The following is a 24,280-nucleotide window of genomic DNA, read 5'->3' as shown; positions in this document are numbered from 1 at the left end:
CCCAGTCGCAGCCCCTCCCCAGTCACTACCCCTCCCCAGTCGCTGCCCCTCCCTCCAGTCACTATCCCCCCGTCGCTGTCCCTCCCTACAGTCACTACCCCTCCCTCCAGTCACTGCCCCTCCCTCCAGTCACTACCCCTCCCTCCAGTCGCTGTCCCTCCCTCCAGTCACTGCCCCTCCCTCCAGTCACTACCCCTCCCTCCAGTCACTGTCCCTCCCTCCAGTCACTGCCCCTCCCTCCAGTCACTACCCCTCCCTCCAGTCACTGTCCCTCCCTCCAGTCACTGCCCCTCCCTCCAGACACTACCCCTCCCTCCAGTCACTGTCACTTCCTCAGTCACTGTCCCTCCCCAGTCACTACCCCTCCCCAGTCACTGCCCCTCCCCAGTCGCTGTCCCTCCCCAGTCACTGCCCCCCAGTCGCAGCCCCTCCCCAGTCGCTGCCCCTCCCTCCAGTCACTATCCCCCCGTCACTGTCCCTCCCTCCAGTCACTGCCCCTCCCTCCAGTCGCTGCCCCTCCTTCCAGTCACTGTCCCTCCCTCCAGTCACTGTCCCTCCTTCCAGTCACTGCCCCTCCCTCCAGTCACTACCCCTCCCCAGTCGCTGTCCCTTCCTCAGTCACTGTCCCTCCCCAGTCACTACCCCTCGCCAGTCACTGCCCCTCCCCAGTCGCTGTCCCTCCCCAGTCACTGCCCCCCAGTCGCAGCCCCTCCCCAGTCACTACCCCTCCCCAGTCGCTGCCCCTCCCTCCAGTCACTATCCCCCCGTCGCTGTCCCTCCCTACAGTCACTACCCCTCCCTCCAGTCACTGCCCCTCCCTCCAGTCACTACCCCTCCCTCCAGTCGCTGTCCCTCCCTCCAGTCACTGCCCCTCCCTCCAGTCACTACCCCTCCCTCCAGTCACTGTCCCTCCCTCCAGTCACTGCCCCTCCCTCCAGTCACTACCCCTCCCTCCAGTCACTGTCCCTCCCTCCAGTCACTGCCCCTCCCTCCAGACACTACCCCTCCCTCCAGTCACTGTCACTTCCTCAGTCACTGTCCCTCCCCAGTCACTACCCCTCCCCAGTCACTGCCCCTCCCCAGTCGCTGTCCCTCCCCAGTCACTGCCCCCCAGTCGCAGCCCCTCCCCAGTCGCTGCCCCTCCCTCCAGTCACTATCCCCGTCACTGTCCCTCCCTCCAGTCACTGCCCCTCCCTCAGTCGCTGCCCCTCCTTCCAGTCACTGTCCCTTCCCCAGTCACTACCCCTCCCCAGTCACTGTCCCTCCACCAGTCATTGCCCCCCAGTCGCAGCCCCTCCCCAGTCACAGCCCCTCCCCAGTCACTACCTCTCCCCAGTCGCTGCCCCTCCCTCCAGTCACTATCCCCCCGTCGCTATCCCCCCTTCACTGTCCCTCCCTCCAGTCACTGCCCCTCCCTCCAGTCGCTGCCCCTCCTTCCAGTCACTGCCCCTCCCTCCAGTCACTACCCCTCCCCAGTCACTGTCCCTTCCTCAGCCACTGTCCCTCCCCAGTCACTACCCCTCCCCAGTCGCTGCCCCTCCCCAGTCGCTGTCCCTCCCCAGTCACTGCCCCCCAGTCGCAGCCCCTCCCCAGTCACTACCCCTCCCCAGTCGCTGCCCCTCCCCAGTCACTGTCCCTCCACCAGTCACTGCCCCTCCCCAGTCGCTCCCCCTCCCCAGTCGCTGCCCCTCCCTACAGTCACTACCCCTCCCTCCAGTCGCTGCCCCTCCCCAGTCACTGTCCCTCCCTCCAGTCACTACCCCTCCCCAGTTGCTGCCCCCCCAGTCACTACCCCTCCCTCCAGTCATTCCCCCTCCCCAGTCGCTGCCCCTCCCCAGTCTCTACCCCTTCCCAGTCGCTGCCCCTCCCTCCAGTCACTGTCCCTCCCCAGTCACTACCCCTCCCTCCAGTCACTGTCCCTCCCCGGTCACTACCCCTCCCCAGTCACTGCCCCTCCCCAGTCACTACCCCTCCCCACTCTCTGTCCCTCCCCAGTCACTACCCCTCCCCAGTCGCTCCCCCTCCCCAGTCGCTGCCCCTCCCCAGTCACTACCCCTCCCCAGTCATTGTCCCTCCACAGTCACTACCCCTCCCTCCAGTCACTGTCCCTCTCCAGTCGCTCCCCCTCCCCATTCACTGCTCCTCCCCAGTCGCTGCCCCTCCCCAGTCACTGCCCCTCTCCAGTCGCTGCCCCCCCAGTCGCAGCCCCTCCCCAGTCACTACCCCTCCCCAGTCACTACCCCTCTCTAGTCATTGTCCCTCCCCAGTCACTGCCCCTCCCCAGTCGCTGCCCCTCCCCAGTCGCAGCCCCTCCCCAGTCACTACACCTCCCCAGTCACTGCCCCTCCCCAGTCACTGCCCCCCAGTCACTGCCCCTCCCCAGTCACTGCCCCTCCCCAGTCACTGTCCCTCCCCAGTCGCTGCCCCTCTCTAGTCACTGTCTCTCCCAGTCACTACCCCTCCCCAGTTGCTGTTTCTCCCAGTCACTACCCCTCCCCAGTTGCTGTCTCTCTCAGTCACTACCCCTCCGCAGTCACTGCCCCCCAGTCACTGCCCCCCAGTCACTGCCCCTCCCAGTCACTGTTCCTCCCCAGTCACTGTCCCTCCCCAGTCGCTGCCCCTCTCTAGTCACTGTCTCTCTCAGTCACTACCCCTCCCCAGTCACTACCCCTCCCCAGTCGCTGCCCCTCTCCAGTAGCTGTCTCTCCCAGTCACTACCCCTCCCCAGTCGCTGTCTCTCTCAGTCACTACCCCTCCCCAGTCGCTGCTGAAGTTGCTGTCTGAGTTACTGCTGAGCAAAGGTGCAGAGAATTAGGGGGAAGAGTTTGGAATCACCATCGGGATCTGGATGAAGATGCCACAGACTGGCTCTTTGTGTTGATTTTCTGTTCTAGCCAGTGGGCAGTAGCTCTGTATCCGCTGCTCGGCAATCAAGGAAGTCTGTAAAACAGCGAATGACCAAAGGGAAAGGCAAGGGGAAGAAGAAAGGGAAGGAAGAGGTGAAGGAGGAAACTGACCCGCGGAAGCTGGAGCTGCTCAACTGGGTGAGGATGACTGTGCGTGTCAGCTGACCTCCTGTTACCTGCCTAAGCGTGCCCGGGTCAGCTGCTGATGCCCTTCTGCCCTGCAGGTGCACTCGCTGGAACAAGCCATGCTTGACGCATTGGTCTTGGACCGGGTCGACTTTGTGAAGCTGCTGATCGAGAATGGAGTGAACATCCACAACTTCCTAACTATCCCTCGCCTCGAAGAGTTGTACAACACTGTAAGTACAGCACTCCAACACCGTCCCACTCCTACAGTGGGTGAGGTGATAACAACAAGCTGTATGGAAACCAGCTCAACTCCCCCTTCAGTCATGCAGTCTCACTTCGTCCATCTCACTCATCCACCATCACTCTCCCTCCCATCACTGTCTCTCCTCAATCCACCATTACACTCTTGTCACTTTAATTCTTCATCAATCCTCACTCAAAAATCTGCCTTTTCTCACTCCCCTTTTTATTCCTCACAATCTCCTCTCTCACCTTCTCCCTTCTGCCTCGATCCCCTCTCTAAACCCCTCCCTGCAGTTCCCATCTCTCTGCCTTCACACTTACTCTTGCCCCCTTCGTTGCCCTTCTGGACCTCCCCATAATTGCTTCCACTCTCCTCTCTCACACTCACCACTCCCCCTTCTCTCACTGTCTCCCTCTCTCCCTCCCCCTCCCCCTCCCTCTCCCCCCCTCTGCCTCTCTCTCACACCACTAAAAAACTCCTGGCTCTTCCAAAAAAGCTGAGGAAACTCTCACACTGAGAATTACTGTGAGGGAGAATTTAAGGCATCACTAGTGGTGCCTATGTTGAGCTCGGGCCGCCTGCTGGTGCTGAGGTGAGGACAGTGAGGTGGTGAGGGCAGAGGGAGAGGGACATTGAAGTGAGTGGCTAAGGATTATCTGTTTTATTCCAGAGACTTGGGCCTCCCAATACACTGCATTACCTGGTCAGGGATGTGAAAAAGGTAAGCAATTGACTCTGGGATTATCTCCCGCGGTGCCTTCATGTGAACCAAGACTCTGTGTGTGGGGCAGTAGGCAGAGTTGTATTGCAGTTCAGATAAAACAACGTGGAATCTCAAAAACATTTGACTTGTTTATATGTGTTTGTGCGTAAAGACATGATATCAATTCAATCTTTAAAAGCAAAAGAGAGTAGCCTCTGGGAGGAGATCTGCTTAGTGTGAACCCGCAACAGGCAGAGTTTCATTCCCTGGTCCCTGGTGGATCAACAGGATGTATTTATTTATTTCCCTTTTTTTTGGTCATCACTGGCAAGGCCAGTATTAATTGCTCATCCCTAATTGCCCTTGAGTATCCAATTGGAGTTCAGGATTCATCAGCAAGGTCAAATAAAAATAGGGCAGGGGCAAGCAATCAGCCACTGTAGGAGTGGGACGGTGTTGGAGCGGGACAGTGTTAGAGTGGGAAGACTTTTGGCTTTGGCTCAACAGGCTTGGGCAATAACAGGTGTGGGCAACATAAGTATCTAGTAAACTTTTTCTTGCTCATTCTTCATTTGTTAGTGTATAGTTAGGGCAGTAAGAATTACTCCAGTGACCAGTGTTTTCTTCTTTGTGTGAGATATGGGAATTCTGGGACCTCTAGCATCCTGGATAACCATATCTACACAAAGTGCACCAAGCTCAGCTCCTCAGAGAACGTGTTAAAGAACTGGAGCTGCAACTCAATGACCTTCAGCTCATAAGAAAAACTGAGTAGCGACAAGGAGGTAGTCACCCCAGGTTGCAAGAGGCAGGTGGATGGGTGACTGTCAGGAGAGGAAAGGGGAATAGATAGCCAGTACAGAGTACCCCTGTGGGCGTTGCCCTCAATAACAAGTATATCATTTTGGATCCGCAAACACGAGGAAATCTGCAGATGCTGGAAATTCAAGCAACACACACAAAATGCTGGTGAACGCAGCAGGCCAGGCAGCATCTATAGGAAGAGGTACAGTCAACGTTTCGGGCCGAGACCCTTCGTCAGAACTAACTGAAAGAAGAGATAGTAAGAGATTTGAAAGTGGGAGGGGGAGGGAGAGCTCTGAAATGATAGGAGAAGACAGGAGGGGGAGGGATGGAGCTAAGAGCTGGAAAGTTGATTGGCAAAAGGGATACAGAGCTGGAGAAGGGAGAAGATCATGGGACAGGAGGCCTGGGGAGAAAGAAAGGGGGAGGGGAGCCCAGAGGAAGATGGAGAGCAGGAAAGGAGTGATTGTGAGAGGGACAGAGAGAGAGAAAAAAAGGGAGGGGGGGGTTAATTAATTAATTAATTAATAAGGAAAGGATGGGGTAAGAAGGGGAGGTGGGGCATTAGCGGAAGTTTGAGAAATCAATGTTCATGCCATCAGGTTGGAGGCTACCCAGACGGATTATAAGGTGTTGTTCCTCCAACCTGAGTGTGGCTTCATCTTGACAGTAGAGGAGGCCATGGATTGACATATCAGAATGGGAATGGGACGTGGAATTAAATTGTGGGACCACTGGGAGATCCTGCTTTCTCTGGCGGACAGAGTGTAGGTGTTCAGTGAAACGGTCTCCCAGTCTGCGTCGGGTCTGTTCCAGGGTTCCAATGTTTCAGACGTGATAGAGGCAGAGAAATGAAGAGTGTGGCGGGGGGGTGGCATTGCTAGTCAGGGAAAATGTTACCGCAGTGCTCAGGCAGGACAGATTAGAGGGCTTGACTACCGAGGCCATATGGGTGGAGCTGAGAGACAGGAAAGATATGACCACATTAATGGGGTTGTATTATAGACCACCTAATAGTCAGTGAGAATTGGAGGAGCAAATCTGCAGAGAGATAGCAGGCAACTGCAGGAAACATAAAGTTGTGATAGTAGGGGATTTTAATTTTCCACCTATTGATTGGGACTCCCATACTGTTAAAGGTCTAGACGGGTCAGAGTTTGTAAAATGTATTCAGGAAAGTTTTCTAAATCAATATATAGAGGTATCAATAGTGAGGATGCAATATTAGGAAACAAGTTAGGACAGGTGATGGAAGTGTGTGTAGGGGAACACTTTGGTTCCAGTGATCATAACACCAATAGTTTAAACTTGATCTTGGATAAAGATAGTTCTGGTCCTCGGGTTGAGGTTCTAATCTGGATAAAGGCCAAATTTGATGAAATGAGAAAAGCTCTGAAGAGTGTGGATTGGGACAGGTTGTTCTCTGGCAAGGATGTGATTGGTAAGTGGGAGACCTTCAAAGGAGAAATTGTGAGACTGCAAAGTTTGTATGTTCCTGTCAGGATTAAAGGCAAAGTGAATAAGAATAAGGAATCTTGGTTCTCAAGGGATATTGGAACTCTGATAAAGAAGAGAGAGATATATGACATGTAAAGGAAACGGAGCAAATAAGGTGCTTGAGGAGTATAAAAAGTACAAAAAATACTTAAGAAAGAAATCAGGAGGGCTAAAAGAAGACACGAGGTTGCTTTGGCAATCAAGGTGAAGGATAATCCAAAGAGCTTCTACAGGTATATTAAGAGCAAAAGGATAGTAAGGGATAAAATTGGTCCTCTTGAAGATCAGAGTGGTCGGCTATGTATGGAACCAAAAGAAATGGGGGAGATCTTAAATGGTCTTTTTGCATCTGTTTTTACTAAGGAAACTGGAAATAAGGCAAACAAGTAGTGAGGTCATGGAACCTATACAGATCGAAGAAGAGGAGGTGCTTGCTATCTTGAGGCAAATCAGAGTAGATAAATCCCTAGGACCTGACAGGGTATTCCCTCAGACCTTGAAGGAGACTCGTGTTGAAATTGCAGGGGCCCTGGCAGATATATTTAAAATGTCGGTATCTACGGGTGAGGTGCCGGAGGATTGGAGGATAGCTCATGTTGTTCTGTTGTTTAAAAAAGGCTCTAAAAGTAATCCGGGAAATTATAGGCCAGTAAATTTGACGTCGGTAGTAGGTAAATTATTGGAAGGAGTACTAAGAGATAGAATCTACAAGTATTTGGATAGACAGGGACTTATTAGGGAGAGTCAACATGGCTTTGTGCATGGTAGGTCATGTTTAACAAATCTATTAGAGTTTTTCGAGGAGGTTACCAGGAAAGTGGATGACGGGAAGACAGTGGATGTTGTCTACATGGACTTCAGTAAGGCCTTTGACAAGGTCCCGCATGGTAGGTTCATTAGGAAGATTCAGTCGCTAGGTATACATGGAGAGGTAGTAAATTGGATTAGACATTGGCTCACTGGAAGAAGCCAGAGAGTGGTAGTAGAGGATTGCTTCTCTGAGTGGAGGCCTGTGACTAGTGGTGTGCCACAGGGATCAGTGTTGGGTCCATTGTTATTTGTCATCTATATCAATGATCTGGATGATAATGTGGTAAGTTGGATCAGCAAATTTGCTGATGATACAAAGATTGGAGGTGTAGTGGACAGTGAGGAAAGATTTCAAAGCTTGCAGAGGGATTTGGACCAGCTGGAAAAATGGGCTGAAAAATCGCAGATTGAGTTTTAATACAGACAAGTGTGAGGTATTGCACTTTGGAAGGACAAACCAGGGTAGAACATACAAGGTAAATTAAATAAGAAGAACAAAGAGGGAGAAAAAAAGTGGTGAGGTAGTGTTCATGGATTTAATGTCCATTCAGAAATTTGATGGCAGAAGAGAAGAAGCTGTTCCTGAATTGGTGAGTGTATGCCTTCAGGCTCCTATACCTCCTCCCTGATGGTAGCCATGAGAAGAGGGCATGCCTTGCGTGATGGGGGTCCTTAATGATGGACGCCCCTTTTTGAGGCACCCCTTCCTGAAGATGTCCTGGTCACTGTGCATGATGGAGATGACTGAGTTTACAACTTTCTGCAGATTATTTCAATCCTGTGCAGTCCCCCCCAGCCCCCCCCCAATACCAGGGGGTGATGCAGCCAGTTAGAATGTTCTCCACAGTACAACTTAGAAATTTGCAAGTGTCTTTGGTGACAAGCCAAATCTCCTCAAACTCCTAACAAAATATAACTGCTGTTGTGCCTTCTTTGTAACTACATCGATAGCTTGGGCCCAGGATAGATCCTCAGGGATGTTGACACCCAGCAACTTGAAATTGCTCACTCTTTCCACTTCTGATCCCTCTACGAGGGCTAGTGTGTGTTCCCTCTGAACTTTCTCAAGTCCACAATCAGTTCTTTGGTCTTACTGACATTGAGTGCAAGATTGTTGCTGTGACACCATTTAACCAGCTGATCTATCTCACTCCTGTACGCCTTCTCGCCACCATCTGAAATTCTGCCAACAATAGTTGTGTCATCAGCAAATTTATAGGTGGCATTTGAGCTGTGCCTAGCCAAATAGTCAAGGGAGTAGAGGGAGCAGAGCAGTGGGCTAAGCACATATCACTGAGGGGCACCTGTGTTGATTGCTAGTGAGGTGGAAATGTTATTTCTGATCTGCACAGACTGTGGTCTTCCGGTGAGGAAGTCAAGAACCCAGTTGTAGAGGGAGATACAGAGGCTGAGGTTTTGGAGCTTTGTGGTCAGAACTGTAGGAATGATGGTGTTTGGAGCAAGCCACATTTTACACATGTGCTTATTGTTTGTTGCAGGGGAACCTACCCCCAGATTACCACATCAATTTGATTGACATTGGGCTGGTCATTGAGTACCTGATGGGAGGAGCGTACCGCTGCGCGTACACTCGCAAATCGTTCAGAACACTTTACAATAACTTATTTGGGCCAAAGCGGGTAAATATCAGCCTAACTGAATAAAATTTATCTCTAATTGTAGAATGATTTGTAAACTTTCTAACCATTTCTTTTAAACTCCAAGATTTGCATCACATATGAAGTATCCCTCAGTGGTTAGAGTGAGTGATCTCAAGGATATACCCTGTGATATCCCCTCACACTCTCCAGTAGTGGGGTAGTGGGGATGCTGACTGCACTCTGGGCCCAGCTAATCACTGGGATGGTGACTGATGCTCTCCCTCAGTTGCTGAGTGTTTTCATGTGCAGTAATAATACCCAGTGTACCTTCCAGCATCCCCACCCTACGTCTAATTTCAAACCTGCAGAAATATCTGAGTGGGAGAGCTGTAGCCGTCCCCAAGCTCTGATCCCAAATCTCTGACTGTCTCCCTCTCGCTTGAAGAATCTCAGCCAGACTACTCTCCATCTGTGACTGGCGGATGAATTGGAAAGATCCTGTTTGCACCATCATGGAGTAAACTTGTGTTACGTGACTAGAGTCCGCTGGGCTCAGTTCCCCTGGCACTCATGTTCTAAGACAAGGACGTAAACAGATGCAGGTACATATTTGTCCTCTCACATCTGCTTTACACTCAATAGGATCACAGATAATCTTACTTTCTCCCATCCAAACTGAATTTTCCTCTAATTCCTTTAACATCCAACAATGTCTTGATCTTTGTTATGAATATACTTGGTGGTTAACCACCAAAACCATATAACCATAAATAACCATATAACAATTACAGCACAGAAGCAGGCCATCTCGGCCCTTCTAGTCCGTGCCGAACTCTTACTCTCACCTAGTCCCACCGACCTGCACTCAGCCCATAACCCTCCATTCCTTTCCTGTCCATATATCTATCCAATTTAACTTTAAATGACAACATCGAACCTGCCTCAACCACTTCTGCTGGAAGCTCATTCCACACAGCTACCACTCTCTGAGTAAAGAAGTTCCCCCTCATGTTACCCCTAAACTTTTGCCCTTTAACTCTCAACTCATGTCCTCCTGTTTGAATCTCCCCCACTCTCAATGGAAAAAGCCTATCCACGTCAACTCTGTCAATCCCCCTCATAATTTTAAACACCTCTATCAAGTCCCCCTTCAACCTTCTACGCTCCAAAGAAAAAAGACCTAACTTGTTCAACCTTTCTCTGTAACTCAGTGCTGAAACCCAGATAACATTCTAGTAAATCTTCTCTGTACTCTCTCAATTTTATTGACATCTTTCCTATGATTCAGTGACCAGAACTGTACACGATACTCCAAATTTGGCCTTACCAATGCCTTATACAATTTCAACATTACATCCCAACTCCTATACTCAATGCTCTGATTAATAAAGGCCAGCATACCAAAAGCTTTCTTCACCACCCTATCCACATGAGATTCCACCTTCTGGGAACTATGCACCATTATTCCTCGATCCCTCTGTTCTACTGCATTCTTCAATGCCCTACCATTTACCGTGTATGTCCTATTTTGATTATTCCTACCAAAATGTAGCACCTCACATTTTTCAGCAATAAACTCCATCTGCCATCTTTCAGCCCACTCTTCTAACTGGCCTAAATCTCTTTGCAAGCTTTGAAAACCTACTTCATTATCCACAACGCCACCTATCTTAGTATCATCTGCATACTTACTAATCCAATTTACCACCCCATCATCCAGATCATTAATATATATGACAAACAACATTGGACCCAGTACAGATCCCTGAGGCACAACACTACACACCATCCTCCAATCTGACACACAGTTATCCACCACTACTCTCTGGTGTCTCCCATCCAGTCTCCCACTGCTGAATCCATTTTACTACTTCGATATTAATACCTAACGATTGAACCTTCCGTGTGGAACCTTGTCAAAGGCCTTACTGAAGTCCATACAGACAACATCCACCACTTTACCCTCGTCAACTTTCCTAGTAACCTCATCAAAAAATTCAATAAGATTTGTCAAACATGACCTTCCATGCACAAATCCATGTTGATTGTTCCTAATCAGACCCTGTCTATCGAGATAATTATATATACCATCTCTAAGAATACTTTCCATCAACTTACCCACCACTGATGTCAAACTCACAGGCTGATAATTGCTAGGTTTACTCTTAGAACCCTTTTTAAACAATGGAATCACATGAGCAATACGCCAATCCTCCAGCACCATCCCCGTTTCTAAAACACTTTCTAACTTTGAATTCCAAGAATTTGTCAAGTTCACATAACGCTTCACATAGAACTACAGCACATGATGTAGTGTCAACCTTTAACCTACTCTAAGATCAATCTAACCCTTTCCTCCCACATAGCCCTCCATTTTTTCTCATCTATGTGCCTATCTAAGAGTCACTAAATGTTCCTAATTTATATACCTCTACCACCACCCCTCGCAGGGTGTTCCACACATCTACCACTCTTTGTATAAAAACCAACCTCTAACATCCCCCATACCTCCAATCACTTTAAAATTATGCTCTTTATATTAGCCATTTTCTGACTCTCCACTGAATTTATGCATCTTTTCATCTTGTACATCTCTATCAAATCCCCTATATCCTCCTTTTCTCCAAAGAGAAAAGCCCTAGCCTGTTAAACCTATCCACATAAAATGTTCTCTCTAATCCAGACAGCATTCTGGTAAATCTCCTCTGCACTCTCTCTAAAGCATCCACATCCTTCCTACAATGAGGCAACTAGAAATGAACACAATATTCCAAGTGAATGATCATCCTCTTATCTTGAGAGTGTGGCCTCTTGAAATTAAACATCCCAGTGACCAACTTGTCAAACTGTCATAAAAATAGATGTGGTCTCAGCAGTAATTAGAAATACAATATCTGTACTCGGGAGGCTAAACATCTTCACAATATTCGAGACGTGGTCTCACCAGTAATTGCAATATAATATCTGTATTCTTGTGTCTCAAATCATCTTACAGTGACAATGAATTATTAACCTTTCAAATCACTTGTTATACCTGTCCAATTAACTTACAGTGATTCACTACAGCACACCAGCTGGTTCTCCCTCATCTAATCTGCTAGTTACAACCTCAAAAAACTTAGTTTTCTTAAATCTATATTCTGTTTTTAATCAGTTTTGCTGCTAATGTTAACCGAATTCGTCTTGGTTTTCATTATCTCACTCAGTCCCTTATGAAACATTGGGGTTATATCTGCTTGTTCCAATCAGTGGGATGTGTTCTAGTCTGTGAGTGTTGACAGGGCATCCTGTTGTGTGAATCTGTTGCTTTCAGCTTCAAGCAGAATTGCAGTCATTGGAAGATTTCATTGGCTCCGTAATCCACACCACTCTGAATGTAAAAGATACTGTTTTCTAGTCTGCTTTCTAACCTTCCAATCTGTTTTATTCTGTCTTCCTGCAGCCAAAAGCTCTTAAACTTCTGGGAATGGAGGTGAGTATTCAGAATCAGGTTTAATATCACTTGCATATGTCATGGAATTTGTTAACTTTGTGACAGTAGTACAATGCATTACATGAGACAAAAAATAAAACTGTGAATTACAGTAAGTATATATTTATATTAAATAGTTAAAAATAGTGCAAAAATAGGAAATAAAAAGAGTAAAGAGGTTTAATGTTCATTCAGAAATCTGACGGCAGAGGGGAAGAAACTGTTTCTGAATCATTGAGTGTGTGCCTTCGGGCTTCTGTATCTCCTTCTTGATGGTAGCAATGAGAAGAGGGCATGTCCTGGGTGATGGGGGTCCTCAATGATGGACTATGCCTTTTTGAGGCATTGCTTCTTGAAGATGTCCTAGATGCTACAGAGGATAGTGCCCATGTTAATAAATCTCCAGGGCCAGACAACATATACCCAAGGGTACTTAAAGAGGTCTGTGATTATATATACAAATCCCTAACATGTATTTTTCAAAAGTCAGTGAAGACTGGTGAAATCACTGTGGAGGATCAGAGGTCTGAGTCCATAGGACACTCAAAGCTGCTGCGCAGGTTGACTCTATGGTTAAGAAGGCATACGGTGCATTGGCCTTCATCAATTGTGGGATTGAGTTTAAGAGCCGAGAGGTAATGTTGCATCTCTATAGGACCCTGGTCAGACCCCACTTGCAGTACTGTGCTCAGTTCTGGTTGCTTCACAAGAGGAAGGATGTGGAAACTACAGAAACGGTGCAGAGGAGGTTTACGAGGATGTTTCCTGGATTGGGGAGTAAGCCTTATGAGCATAGGTTGAGTGAACTCTGCCTTTTCTCCTTGGAGTGACGGAAGATGAGAGGTGACCTGATAGAGGTGTATAAGATGATGAGAGGCATTGATATTGTGGATAGTCAGAGGCTTTTTCCTAGGGCTGAAATGGCTAACACAAGAGGGCACAGTTTTAATGTCACGCAACACACATCAAAGTTGCTGGTGAACGCAGCAGGCCAGGCAGCATCTCTAGGAAAAGGTACAGTCGACGTTTCAGGCCGAGACCCTTCGTCAGGACTAACTGAAGGAAGAGTGAGTAAGGGATTTGAAGGTGGGAGGGGGAGGGGGAGATCCAAAATGATAGGAGAAGACAGGAGGGGGAGGGATGGAGCCAAGAGCTGGACAGGTGATTGGCAAAAGGGATATGAGAGGATCATGGCACAGGAGGCCCAGGGAGAAGGAAAAGGGGGAGGGGGGGGACAAAAACCCAGAGGATGGTCAGAGGGACAGAGGGAGAAAAAGGAGAGAGAGAGAAAGAATGTGTGTATATAAATAAATAACGGATAGGGCACGAGGAGGAGGTGGGGCATTAGCGGAAGTTAGAGAAGTCAATGTTCATGCCATCAGGTTGGAGGCTACCCAGACGGAATATAAGGTGTGGTTCCTCCAACCCGAGTGTGGCTTCATCTTTACAATAGAGGAGGCCATGGATAGACATGTCAGAATGGGAATGGGATGTGGAATTAAAATGTGTGGCCACTGGGAGATCTTGCTTTCTCTGGCAGGCAGAGCGTAGAAACATCGACTGTACCTCTTCGTAGAGATGCTGCCTGGCCTGCTGCGTTCACCAGCAACTTTGATGTGTGTTGCTTGAATTTCCAGCATCTGCAGAATTCCTCATGTTTACAGTTTTAATGTGCTTAGAAGTAGGTACAGAGGCGTTGTCAGGGGCAAGTTTTTTACACAGAGGGTGGAGAGTGCGTGGAATGGGCTGCCAGCAACGGTGGTGGAGGCAGATACGATAGGGTCTTTTAAGAGACTCCTGGATAGGTACATGGAGCTTAGAAAAATAGAGGGCTAAGGGTAACCCTTGTTAATTTCTAAGGTAAGGACATGTTCCACACAGCTTTGTGGGCCGAAGGGCCTGTATTGTGCTGTAGGTTTTCTGTTCTATGTTTCTATGACTGGAAATGGGGTGACGTTGTCCCGGTGTATAAGAAGGGTGACTGCACTGACTCTGGTAACTATAGACCAGTAAGCTTAATGTGTATTGCGGCAAAATAATGGAAACAGTAATAAAGAATGAGATGGAAAAGCAGTTGTTAAGAACAGGCATGTTCGCAAAAAGCCAGCATGGGTTCAGATGAAGAAATCAGGTTTTACTAATATGCTGGAGTTCTATGAAGAGGCAACTAAAATTTATGATAACAACAGAACGGTTGATTACATTTACTTGGACTTTCAGAAGGCTTTTGACAAGGTACCCCATAAGAGGTTAATATTCAAATTAAGATGTGCAATTGGGTGCAGAATTGGCTCAAAAATAGAAAACAGTGAGTTTTCACACCAGGAAGATGTTAAAGGTGGGGTTCTGTGGGGATCAGTTTTAGGGCCACTGCTGTTTTCAGTTTACATTAATGATTTGGATAAACACGTAACAAATAAACTAGTAAAGTTTGCGGATGACACAAAATAAGAGTGATGGGCTCATAACATTCAGGCAGCAGAATCAATACAATAAACAAAATCCAAATGTTGACAAATAAATAGCAGGTGAAAGTAAATGTAAGTAAATGTAACGTATTACATATAGGAAGTAGAAAATTAGGTGTAAATATACAATGGAGGAGGGGTTCTTAAATTAGAAAGTGCACTGCATGAGAAAGAGTTAGGCATTCCAGTAGACTCTTCACTATCAACATCTAGACAATGCACGGAAGCGATTAGGAAGGCTAACAGAATGTTGGGCTAGATAATGCGCTCAGTGGAGTTCAAGTCTAGAGACGTTCTCCTTAAACTGTATAATGTGTTTGTGAGGCCACACCTTGAATACTGTGAACAATTTTGGTCATTGCATTTTGTGAGGGACGTGAAGGCACTGGAGTGTGAGCTATGAAGAGGGACTGAAAGAATTAGATCTTTTTGGCCTGAATAGATGTAGAATGAGAGGAGACATGACAGAAGTATTTAAATCATTAAGGTCAGCCGCTACTTCAAAATTAATCCATCATCAATTACACGGGAAAATAGGTGGAGATTAAAGGGAGATTTCAGACTAACATCAGGAAGCATTTCTTTACACAGTGAGTTATGGATACATGGAACAAACTACCTAGTTGTGTAGTTGAAAGTAGTACCTTAGAGACTTTCAAATCTAAACTTGATAGTGAACAGGAATTTGGCAATGTTTGTTGGGCCGAATGGCCTGTTCTTTTCAAATACTTTCTAATGTTCTAATGATGGAGTTGACTAAGTTTACAACTCTCTGCAGCTTAGTTTGATCCTGTACAGTAGACCCCCCCCCACCCCACCCCACATACCCCAGGGTGATGCAGCCAGTTAGAATGCTCTCTGTAGTACATCTGTGGAAATTTGCAATTTACAAAATCTCCTGAAACTCCTAATGCTGTTGTTGTGCCTTCCTTGTACCTGCATTAATATGTTGGCCCAGGTTAGATCGTCAGAGAACTCTCATTTCTCAGGAACTTGAAATTGCCCACTCTTTCCACCTCTGATCCCTCGATGAGGACTGGTGTGTGTTCCCTCATCTTACCCTTTCTGAAGTCAACGATCAGTTTTTTGGTCTTATTAGAGATCTAGCTTCTGGAGATTTTCTACCAGAACTGTAGGCATGCTGGTGCGAACCGCTGGGCTGTAGTCAAGAAACAGCATTGTGACATGGGTATTTGTGTTGTTCATGTGATTCAAGATCGTGTGGAGAGCAAATGAGGTTACATCCACCATAGACCTATTGTGGCGATCAGCAAATTGCAGAGAGTCCAGGTCCCTGCTGAGGCAGGAGCTGATTCTCATCATAACCAACATCTCAAAGCACTTCATCCCCTGAGTGCTACAGGACAACAGTTATTAAGGCAGTTCACACTGCTGTTCCTGGGCACTGGTATAACTGTTGTCCTTCTGACTGTAGCAATGAGAGATTGAAACTGTCTTTGAACACACCCAGTAGTTGGTTGGCACAGGTTTTCAGAGCCTTACCAGGTATTCCATCGGGACCTGTCACTTTGAGAGGGTTTACCCTCTTCACCCTCCTGATATCAGTGTCCTAGACAGAGATCAAAAGGTTACAGAATGCTGCAGTGATATTCTTTCAGATTCTCATTGTTTCTGGTAAATATGTTAATTAATCCTCACCTTCACAACTGCCCATCACCTCCCTCTAGTTCCCTTCCTCCTTCCTTTTCTTCCATAGTCTACTCTCCTGTCCTGTTGGATTCCTTCTTCTTCAAGCCTTTACTTCTTCCACCTATCACCTGCCAACTTACACTCCTTCCCCCCTCCCTCCCCTCACCTTCTCATTCTGCCTTCTGCCCCTTCCTCTCCATAGATGCTGCCTGACCTGCTGAGTTCCTCCAGAATTAGGTGTGTCGTGTGTGTGTGTGTGTGTGTGTGTGTGTTTGTGTGTGTGTGTGTGTGTGTGTGTGTGTGTGTGAGCATCTGGGGTTGGTGTGAGTTTCTTGTGTTTGTGTGTGTGTGAGTGTCTGGTGTTTGCGTGTGTGAGTGGTGTTTGTGTGTTTGTGTGTGTGCGAGTGGTGTTTGTGTGTGTGAGTGTCTGGTGTGTGTGTGAGTGTCTGGTGTTTGCGTGTGTGAGTCGTGTTTGTGTGTGTGTTGTTCAGTGAACATGTTGATATCAGCAGTCTGATTGGGGAACACCACTAGCCCCGCAATGCTCAGCACTGCTCTCTGAACTTACAATACTAACATACAATATCAATCCTCAGCCATTCTGATTTGGTCTTTTCACCAGCAGGACTTTTATTTAATTTCAGAGAGAAAAAAATAAATGGGCCTGGAGACTAATTTTCAATGAAAAGCAGCTGCAGAGATTGGAACCTGCATGCTGGATAGATGGTGGAGTGGTAGTGAAGAAAGATGTTGCTAAGCCTACATACAAAGTCAGGAATTGAAAGGCTGAGTGTGGTGGGACTAATGTTCTGAGCTGCGTATATTTCAATGCAAGGAGTATCGTTGGAAAGACGGGTGAGTTTAGTTCATGGATCAGCATGCGGAATTATGACATTGAAGCTATCAGTGAGACTCGGTTGCAGGAGGAGAAAGACTGGCAGCTCAATGTTTCAGGATGCCATTGTTTTAGGTGCGATAAATTGGGAGGGATTAACGGGATGGTGTGCATTACTAGTCAGGGAAAATGTCACAACAGTACTCACTCAGGACACACTGGAGCCTTTAAGGGTAGATCTGAGGAATAAGAAAGGTATGGCCACATTAATGGGATTATATTATAGACCACCCAACAGTCCATGGGATTTAGAGGAGCAAATTTGTGGAGGAATTGCAGACTGATGCAAGAAACATAATATCTGTGATAGCAGGTGATTTTAAATTTCCACATATTGACTGGAGCTCCCATAGTAAAAGGGCTGGAAAAGGATGAGTTAGTCAAATGTGTTCAGGGAAGTTTCCTTAATCAGTAGGTGTGATCTACTATTTGCAAATTTGACAAGGCAGGTGACAGGAGTTTGTGATCATAATGCCATTAGTTTCAAGTAATTGTGGATAGGTCTGGTCCTTGGGTTAAGATTCTAAAGTGGAGAAGGGCAAATTTTGATAGTACCAGAAATGATCTGGCAAGTGTGGTTTAGAGTGAATTGTTTTCTGGCAAAGGTGTATCAATACTCATGATAAAATAAGTCTAAGTCAGCATGGTTTCGGTAAAGGGAAATCTTGCCTGACAAATCTTTTAGAGTTCTTCAAGGAAGTAACAAGCAGCGTGGACAAAGGAGAGGCGGTGGATGTCATTTACATGGATTTTCAGAAGGCATTTGATAAGGTAACACACAAGAGACTGCTTAACAAGATAAAATCCTGTGGTGTTACAGGAAAGATACTGGCATGGATAGAGGACTTGAACTTGAACTTGTCCTGTCCTCCTGTCCTAGGATGATGAACCACCCTCAAAATCTAAGCGGAAGAAGAAAAAGAAGAAGAAGGAGGAGGAGATTGAGATCGATGAGGATGACCCTGCCATTGGCCGGTTTGCCTTCCCCTACCACGAGCTGCTGGTGTGGGCAGTGCTGATGAAAAGGCAGCGTATGGCTCTCTTCTTCTGGCAGCAGGGTGAGGAGGCTCTGGCCAAAGCCCTAGTGGCCTGCAAGCTCTACAAGGCCATGTCCAATGAGTGTTCTGCTAGTGAGCTTGTGGATGACATCTCTCAGGATCTTGAAAACAACTCCAGGTTAGTTTCTTTCCTGTCCTACTATTCCCAATGTTCTCCTGTTTCCAATTCCTAACTCCTGCCCTTCCCAATATCAAGGTTATCTTCAATGAGTGATGCCTTCAAAATATGGCATCCATTGGTAAGGGTTGTCACCATCTAGGACATGCCCTATTCTCATTTCTACCATCAGGGACGAGGTACAGGAGCCTGAAGACACACAGTCAACATTTTAGCAACAGCTTCTTCCCTTCTGCCATCAGACATCTGAATGGTCCAGGAACCCATGTACACTACCTCACTATTTTTGCTCTTTTTTTTGTACTACTTTTTATCTGTATTTCTAACTGTGAGTTATAATGTCTTGCACTTTACTACTGCCACAAAACAGCGAATTTCAGGACATATGTCAGTGATAATAAGCCTGCTTCTGGTTCTGATCCAGTCACAGGGTGTGAGAATGGTGCTCACTTATTTTTGACTAATAACACATATAGTAGAACATGTGTAAGATTTCTATGGCGATGCTGTAGATATTTCATTGTAGCAGTTCTATAAAAGCAGCCTGTTCCTCTAGTAGACTGTCCTGGTTTCAGCTAAAAAATAAGGGGCTAGGATGTTCAGCTTAGGAATGCTATGTCAGCCAATCAGGATGATAGAATTGGCAGAAGATTCCAGAGAGAGCTGGGCGGAGTGAGATTTGTGACGGACATTGTAGTTTGAGGTTCCTTATGCGGAGAGGACAGGAAGGAGATGGCTGACGATGCCATGGGAAGGGGCATCCCCCTTGTATAAAGTGCTTTGTGTTGGTAAATGGCTCCAAGGAGGACGGGCCAATACTCCCGAGAGAGCGCCTGTTTATTCGAGATGGATTTTGCGCAACGTTCCGAAGGTGGTGTGTGCTTTCACGCAGACTGTGGGTCCAGCATGTGAGTAAAACACACAACTTCAAGATGATCTCCAAATTTATGTGCGCATTTGGATTGCGTTAACTGTAATGGGCCCTTTTATTCTTTTCTCTCTTCTTTTTTCTACTAACTGTTCAATAAAGCTGAATTTTTAAATATACTTTCTCTATAATTTTATGCAGTATATGATCTGTTATTTCTTGCCAACCAACAATTGTGTATGAACAGTATTTACACAGCATTCACTCAAATCGAGGTTTTTAAAAATCAGAACATCACTTTGTTCCTGTTTGGTTGAACCCCAAATCATATCGACCCTAGACATATATAGTTTATGAAAGGTGGCCTCATTATGGATTCTCAAGGCTGTTCACTGAGCCGGCTAAAGAGGAACATTTGCATAAGAGCCCGCTGAGAGGGTTACATAAGAAAAATAAATTTCTCACCCCCCCTTGCTCACTCAGACTCATAATGATCATAAATTCAATACAACATTCCTGAAATAATCCTATATCTCCTAATTCCCTTATTATATGAAGATCGTTAGATCTTTTTTTGAATATCCTCAGTAACTGTGCCTCTTTTGGATAGGGAATTGCAAACATTCACCACCCTGTGGTGAAGAAATTTCTTCTCATCTCCATGCTGGCTGGCCATCCTCTTATTGTGAGACTGTGACCCCGGGTTCCATCACTGCAACCAGCGGGTACTCAAACACTGTAAATATTTAGTACATTTCAATTACATAAATTCTCATTTTTCTGAACTCTGAAGAGTACATTTCCAGCTGCTTCATGTGAGAAAGAGCCAGGACTCAAGGACCTGAGTTGTAGGAGAGGTTGGGCAGGTTAGGATTTTATTCCTTGGAATGGAGGAGACTGAGGGATCTTACAGAGGTTCATCGATAGGATGAATGCACGTCATCTTTTTTCCCAAGGAAAGGAAACAAAAAAACTAGAAGGCATGGATTGAAGATGAGAGGGGATTTGAGGAGCAGAAGATGGTGTGAACGAGCTGCCAGAGGAGCTGAGGATGGTGTGAATGAGTTGATAGAGGAGCAGAGAACCGTGTGAATGAGCTGCCAGAGGAGCTGAGGATGGTGTGAATGAGTTGATAGAGGAGCAGAGAACCGTGTGAATGAGTTGTTAGAAGAGCAGAGAACCGTGTGAATGGGCTGCCAGGGGAGCTGAGGATGGTGTGAATGAGTTGATAGAGGAGCTGAGGATGGTGTGAATGAGTTGATAGAGGAGCAGAGAACCGTGTGAATGGACTGCCAGAGGAGCTGAGGATGGTGCGAATGAGCTGCCAGAGACAGTGGTTAAGGCATTAACCACATTTAAAGGATATTTGGCATCTACATGGATCAGAACATTTTTGACAAATGGAACTAGTTTAGATGTGCACTCATGGGCGAGTTGGATCATGGGCGAGTTGGAATAAAGGATCGGTGTCCATACAGTATGACTCCATAATATCTCCTCATAGCACATTTGCCTCATTCCAGGAATCCATCTTTTTCTGCCTTCCCTGAGTCGCGTATTACTTTGGTCAAAATTGTGCACAATATTTCCTGAGTGGTCTCAGCATTTCTCGGATCTCAGTCCAATACGGGCCGGCAGCCGTGCCTGTACCGTTCAACATGGGCCGGTGTCGGTACCTGTACCGTGCGACTCGGGCTGGTGTCGGTACCTGTACTGTGCGACTCGGGCTGGCGGCTGTGCCTGTGCCATTCGACACGGGCTGGTGTCGGTACCTGTATCGTTCGACACGGGCTGGAGGCTGTGCCTGTGCCATTCGACACGGGCTGGTGTCGGTACCTGTACTGTGCGACTCGGGCTGGCGGCTGTGCCTGTGCCATTCGACACGGGCTGGAGGCTGTGCCTGTGCCATTCGACACGGGCTGGTGTCGGTGCCTGTATCGTTCGACACGGGCTGGTGGCTGTGCCTGTGCCATTCGACACGGGCTGGTGTCGGTACCTGTATCGTTCGACACGGGCTGGCGGCTGTGCCTGTATCGTTCGACACGGGCTGGAGGCTGTGCCTGTGCCATTCGACACGGGCTGGTGTCGGTACCTGTACTGTGCGACTCGGGCTGGCGGCTGTGCCTGTGCCATTCGACACGGGCTGGAGGCTGTGCCTGTGCCATTCGACACGGGCTGGTGTCGGTGCCTGTATCGTTCGACACGGGCTGGTGGCTGTGCCTGTGCCATTCGACACGGGCTGGTGTCGGTACCTGTATCGTTCGACACGGGCTGGCGGCTGTGCCTGTATCGTTCGACACGGGCTGGAGGCTGTGCCTGTGCCATTCGACACGGGCTGGTGTCGGTACCTGTACTGTGCGACACGGGCTGGTGTCGGTACCTGTATCGTTCGACACGGGCTGGCGGCTGTGCCTGTATCGTTCGACACGGGCTGGTGGCTGTGCCTGTGCCATTCGACACGGGCTGGTGTCGGTACCTGTATCGTTCGACACGGGCTGGTGTCGGTACCTGTATCGTTCGACACGGGCTGGCGGCTGTGCCTGTATCGTTCGACACGGGCTGGCGGCTGTGCCTCTACCATTTCACTTTGTGATACCATGTGTTGTTGTGTTACAATTGGAAGGACTAGCTCACAGTGTTAATAAGACAAACAGGCTTGACAAAAGATGTGAAGATTCACTCAACTCTTGAGGGTACTATATGGATTCTCCCTATATGTTGTAGTTAAACGTTCTTTCATCGGATGCTGGAATCCTAACAGGAGTAACTCTGTGAGAATGATGCATGTACTTTAAATTGATCTTCATTTTAAACACACAGAAAAGAGAAAGTAATTATTAGTTGGTGCTTCAATTTATTCCTATCACTTTGTGCTTCTAGCTCTCTACTGTCTCTCCCTGTCTCTACAGGGACTTTGGCCAGCTTGCCGTTGATCTGCTGGACCATTCCTACAAACATGATGAACAGGTTGCCATGAAATTGCTGACCTATGAGCTGAAGAACTGGAGCGACTCCACGTGCCTGAAGCTGGCAGTAACGGCCAAACATCGGGACTTCATTGCACACACCTGCAGCCAGATGCTGCTGACTGACATGTGGATGGGGCGACTCCACGTACGCAAAAACCCTGGCCTGAAGGTGAGCCGTTCCTGTTAATGGTTTATGTCACTGTCAGTTTCAGCAGCACCTTTATTGGCCTCTGGATGTTTCTAAGTGTCTGACAGCTAGTGAGAGGCTTTTGAGGTGCGGTTTTTAATACAAAGTGCAGCAGCAGATCTACACACAAGCTTTGCCCAAAAAGAAACCTGGCTGCATCATTGGTATTATTTCTATTGAGGGTGTGGAAAATAATGGCCAGATACTGAGGAGAGATCCTCACCCCTTCGCAACAGTGTCACATCAGTGGAGCTTCCTCTTAAGAGCGCTTCTGAAAGGAAAGTCCTCAAAGAGTGCAGAGGTGGAAAGATGGGTTAGAGTCTGTTATTAAGGATCAGGTTTCAGGGTACTTGGAGGCACATGACAGAACAGGTCAAAGTCAGCTTGGTTGCCTTAAGGGGAAATCTTGCCTGACAAATCCATTGGAATTCTTTGAAGAAATAACAAGTAGAAGATAAAACAAAGGAGAATTGGTAGATGTTGTGTACTTGGATTTTCAAAAGGACTTAAACAAGGTGCTGCACGAGTCTGCTTAACAAGAAAAGTGCCCATGGTATTACAGGAAAGATATTAGCATGGATAAAAGATTGGCTGACTGGCAGGAGACAAAAAGTTGGAATAAATGAGGCCTTTTCTGGTTGGCAGCTGGTGACTGGTGGTGTTCCACAGCAGCTGGTGTTGGGACCGCTGCTTTTCATGTTATACATCGACTTCTTGTTCCCCTGACTTAGAACACCTAACAATTAAATGTAGACCATTCTATTTGCCTAGGAGCTCTCATCTGTGATCCTGACTGCAGTTCACATACCAGCAGCAGCCAGTTATAAGCAGGAACTCGCAAAACCTCACGATGCTATCTGCAAGCAAGAAACAGTCCATCTGACACATTCCAAATTATAGTCAGCGACTTTAACCAGGACTGTTTGAAGTCAATCCTACCTAATCATCTCCAGTATGTAACCCATTGCACCATAAGAACATAAGACATAAGTTGGGCCGGCTGGTGGCACAATGGCATCAGCGCCGGACCCTGGAGCGGAGGTTCCCGGGTTCGAACCCAGTCGGGTCCGTTCCCAAGTACACTTTCCATCTGTGCCGGGTTGAGTGTCGAGATCGCAGCTCGACCTCGTAAAATAAAGGGAAAAATACTGTGAAATGTCTGTGTGAGAAGTGGCGTGTCACACAGTCTCTCTCCCTTGCTCCGCGTCCTGTAAAAACCATGAAAAAGACATCATCACGGACGCACGCAAATGCAGATGCCTCTCCTCAGAGAGGATTCCTCTCCTCAGCCCCACACCCCGGTCTTCATCAGTAATTTTTGATACTGTGTCCAGTCAAGAACCTATCAATCTCTGCCTTAAGTACACCCAATGACCTGGCCTCCACAGCTGCCTGTCGTAACAAATTCCACAAATTCACCACCCTCTGACTAAAGAAATTTCTCTGCATCTCTGTTTTAAATGGATGCAACTCTATCATGAGGCTGTGCCCTCTTGTCCTAGACTTCTTCCATCATCGTTGTGAACCACCTCTCAAACCTCTCCAATGTCAGCATATCTTTTCTGAGTTGGGAAGCCCAAAATTGTTCACAATACTCAAAGTGAGGCCTCACCAGTGCCTTATAAAGCCTCAGCATCACATCCCTGCTCTCGTACTCTAGACCGCTTGAAATGAATGATAACATTGTATTTGCCTTCCTCACCACTGACTCTACCTACAAGTTAACCTTTAGGGTGTTCTGCATAAGAACTCCCAAGTCCCTTTGCATCTCAGATTTTTAGATTTTCTGCCCATTTAGAAAATAGTCTCCACATTTATTTCTACTACCAAAGTGCATGACCAGGCATTTTCTAACATTGTAATTCCTTTGCCATTTTCTTGCCCATTCTCCTAATCTGTCA

General features: G+C 47.2%; 1 protein-coding gene across 1 annotated transcript in view; it reads left to right on the top strand.

Moving 5' to 3' along the window:
* Nucleotides 1-24,280, top strand: part of LOC134358136 (transient receptor potential cation channel subfamily M member 1-like) — a 245,739-nt gene that overhangs the window by 146,513 nt on the left and 74,946 nt on the right. Inside the window, exons 11-17 of the mRNA XM_063070122.1 lie at nucleotides 2,895-3,044; nucleotides 3,131-3,265; nucleotides 3,950-4,000; nucleotides 8,593-8,733; nucleotides 12,137-12,166; nucleotides 18,060-18,355; nucleotides 22,133-22,361. Of these exons, the coding sequence (XP_062926192.1) occupies nucleotides 2,895-3,044; nucleotides 3,131-3,265; nucleotides 3,950-4,000; nucleotides 8,593-8,733; nucleotides 12,137-12,166; nucleotides 18,060-18,355; nucleotides 22,133-22,361 (1,032 nt within the window). The remainder of the gene's footprint in view (nucleotides 1-2,894; nucleotides 3,045-3,130; nucleotides 3,266-3,949; nucleotides 4,001-8,592; nucleotides 8,734-12,136; nucleotides 12,167-18,059; nucleotides 18,356-22,132; nucleotides 22,362-24,280) is intronic.

This window comes from Mobula hypostoma, chromosome 18, assembly GCF_963921235.1.
Source record: "Mobula hypostoma chromosome 18, sMobHyp1.1, whole genome shotgun sequence".
Lineage (NCBI taxonomy): Eukaryota > Metazoa > Chordata > Chondrichthyes > Myliobatiformes > Myliobatidae > Mobula > Mobula hypostoma.
The sequence above is the reverse complement of the archived record's forward strand: the minus strand, read 5'-3'. Positions and strand labels throughout refer to the sequence as shown.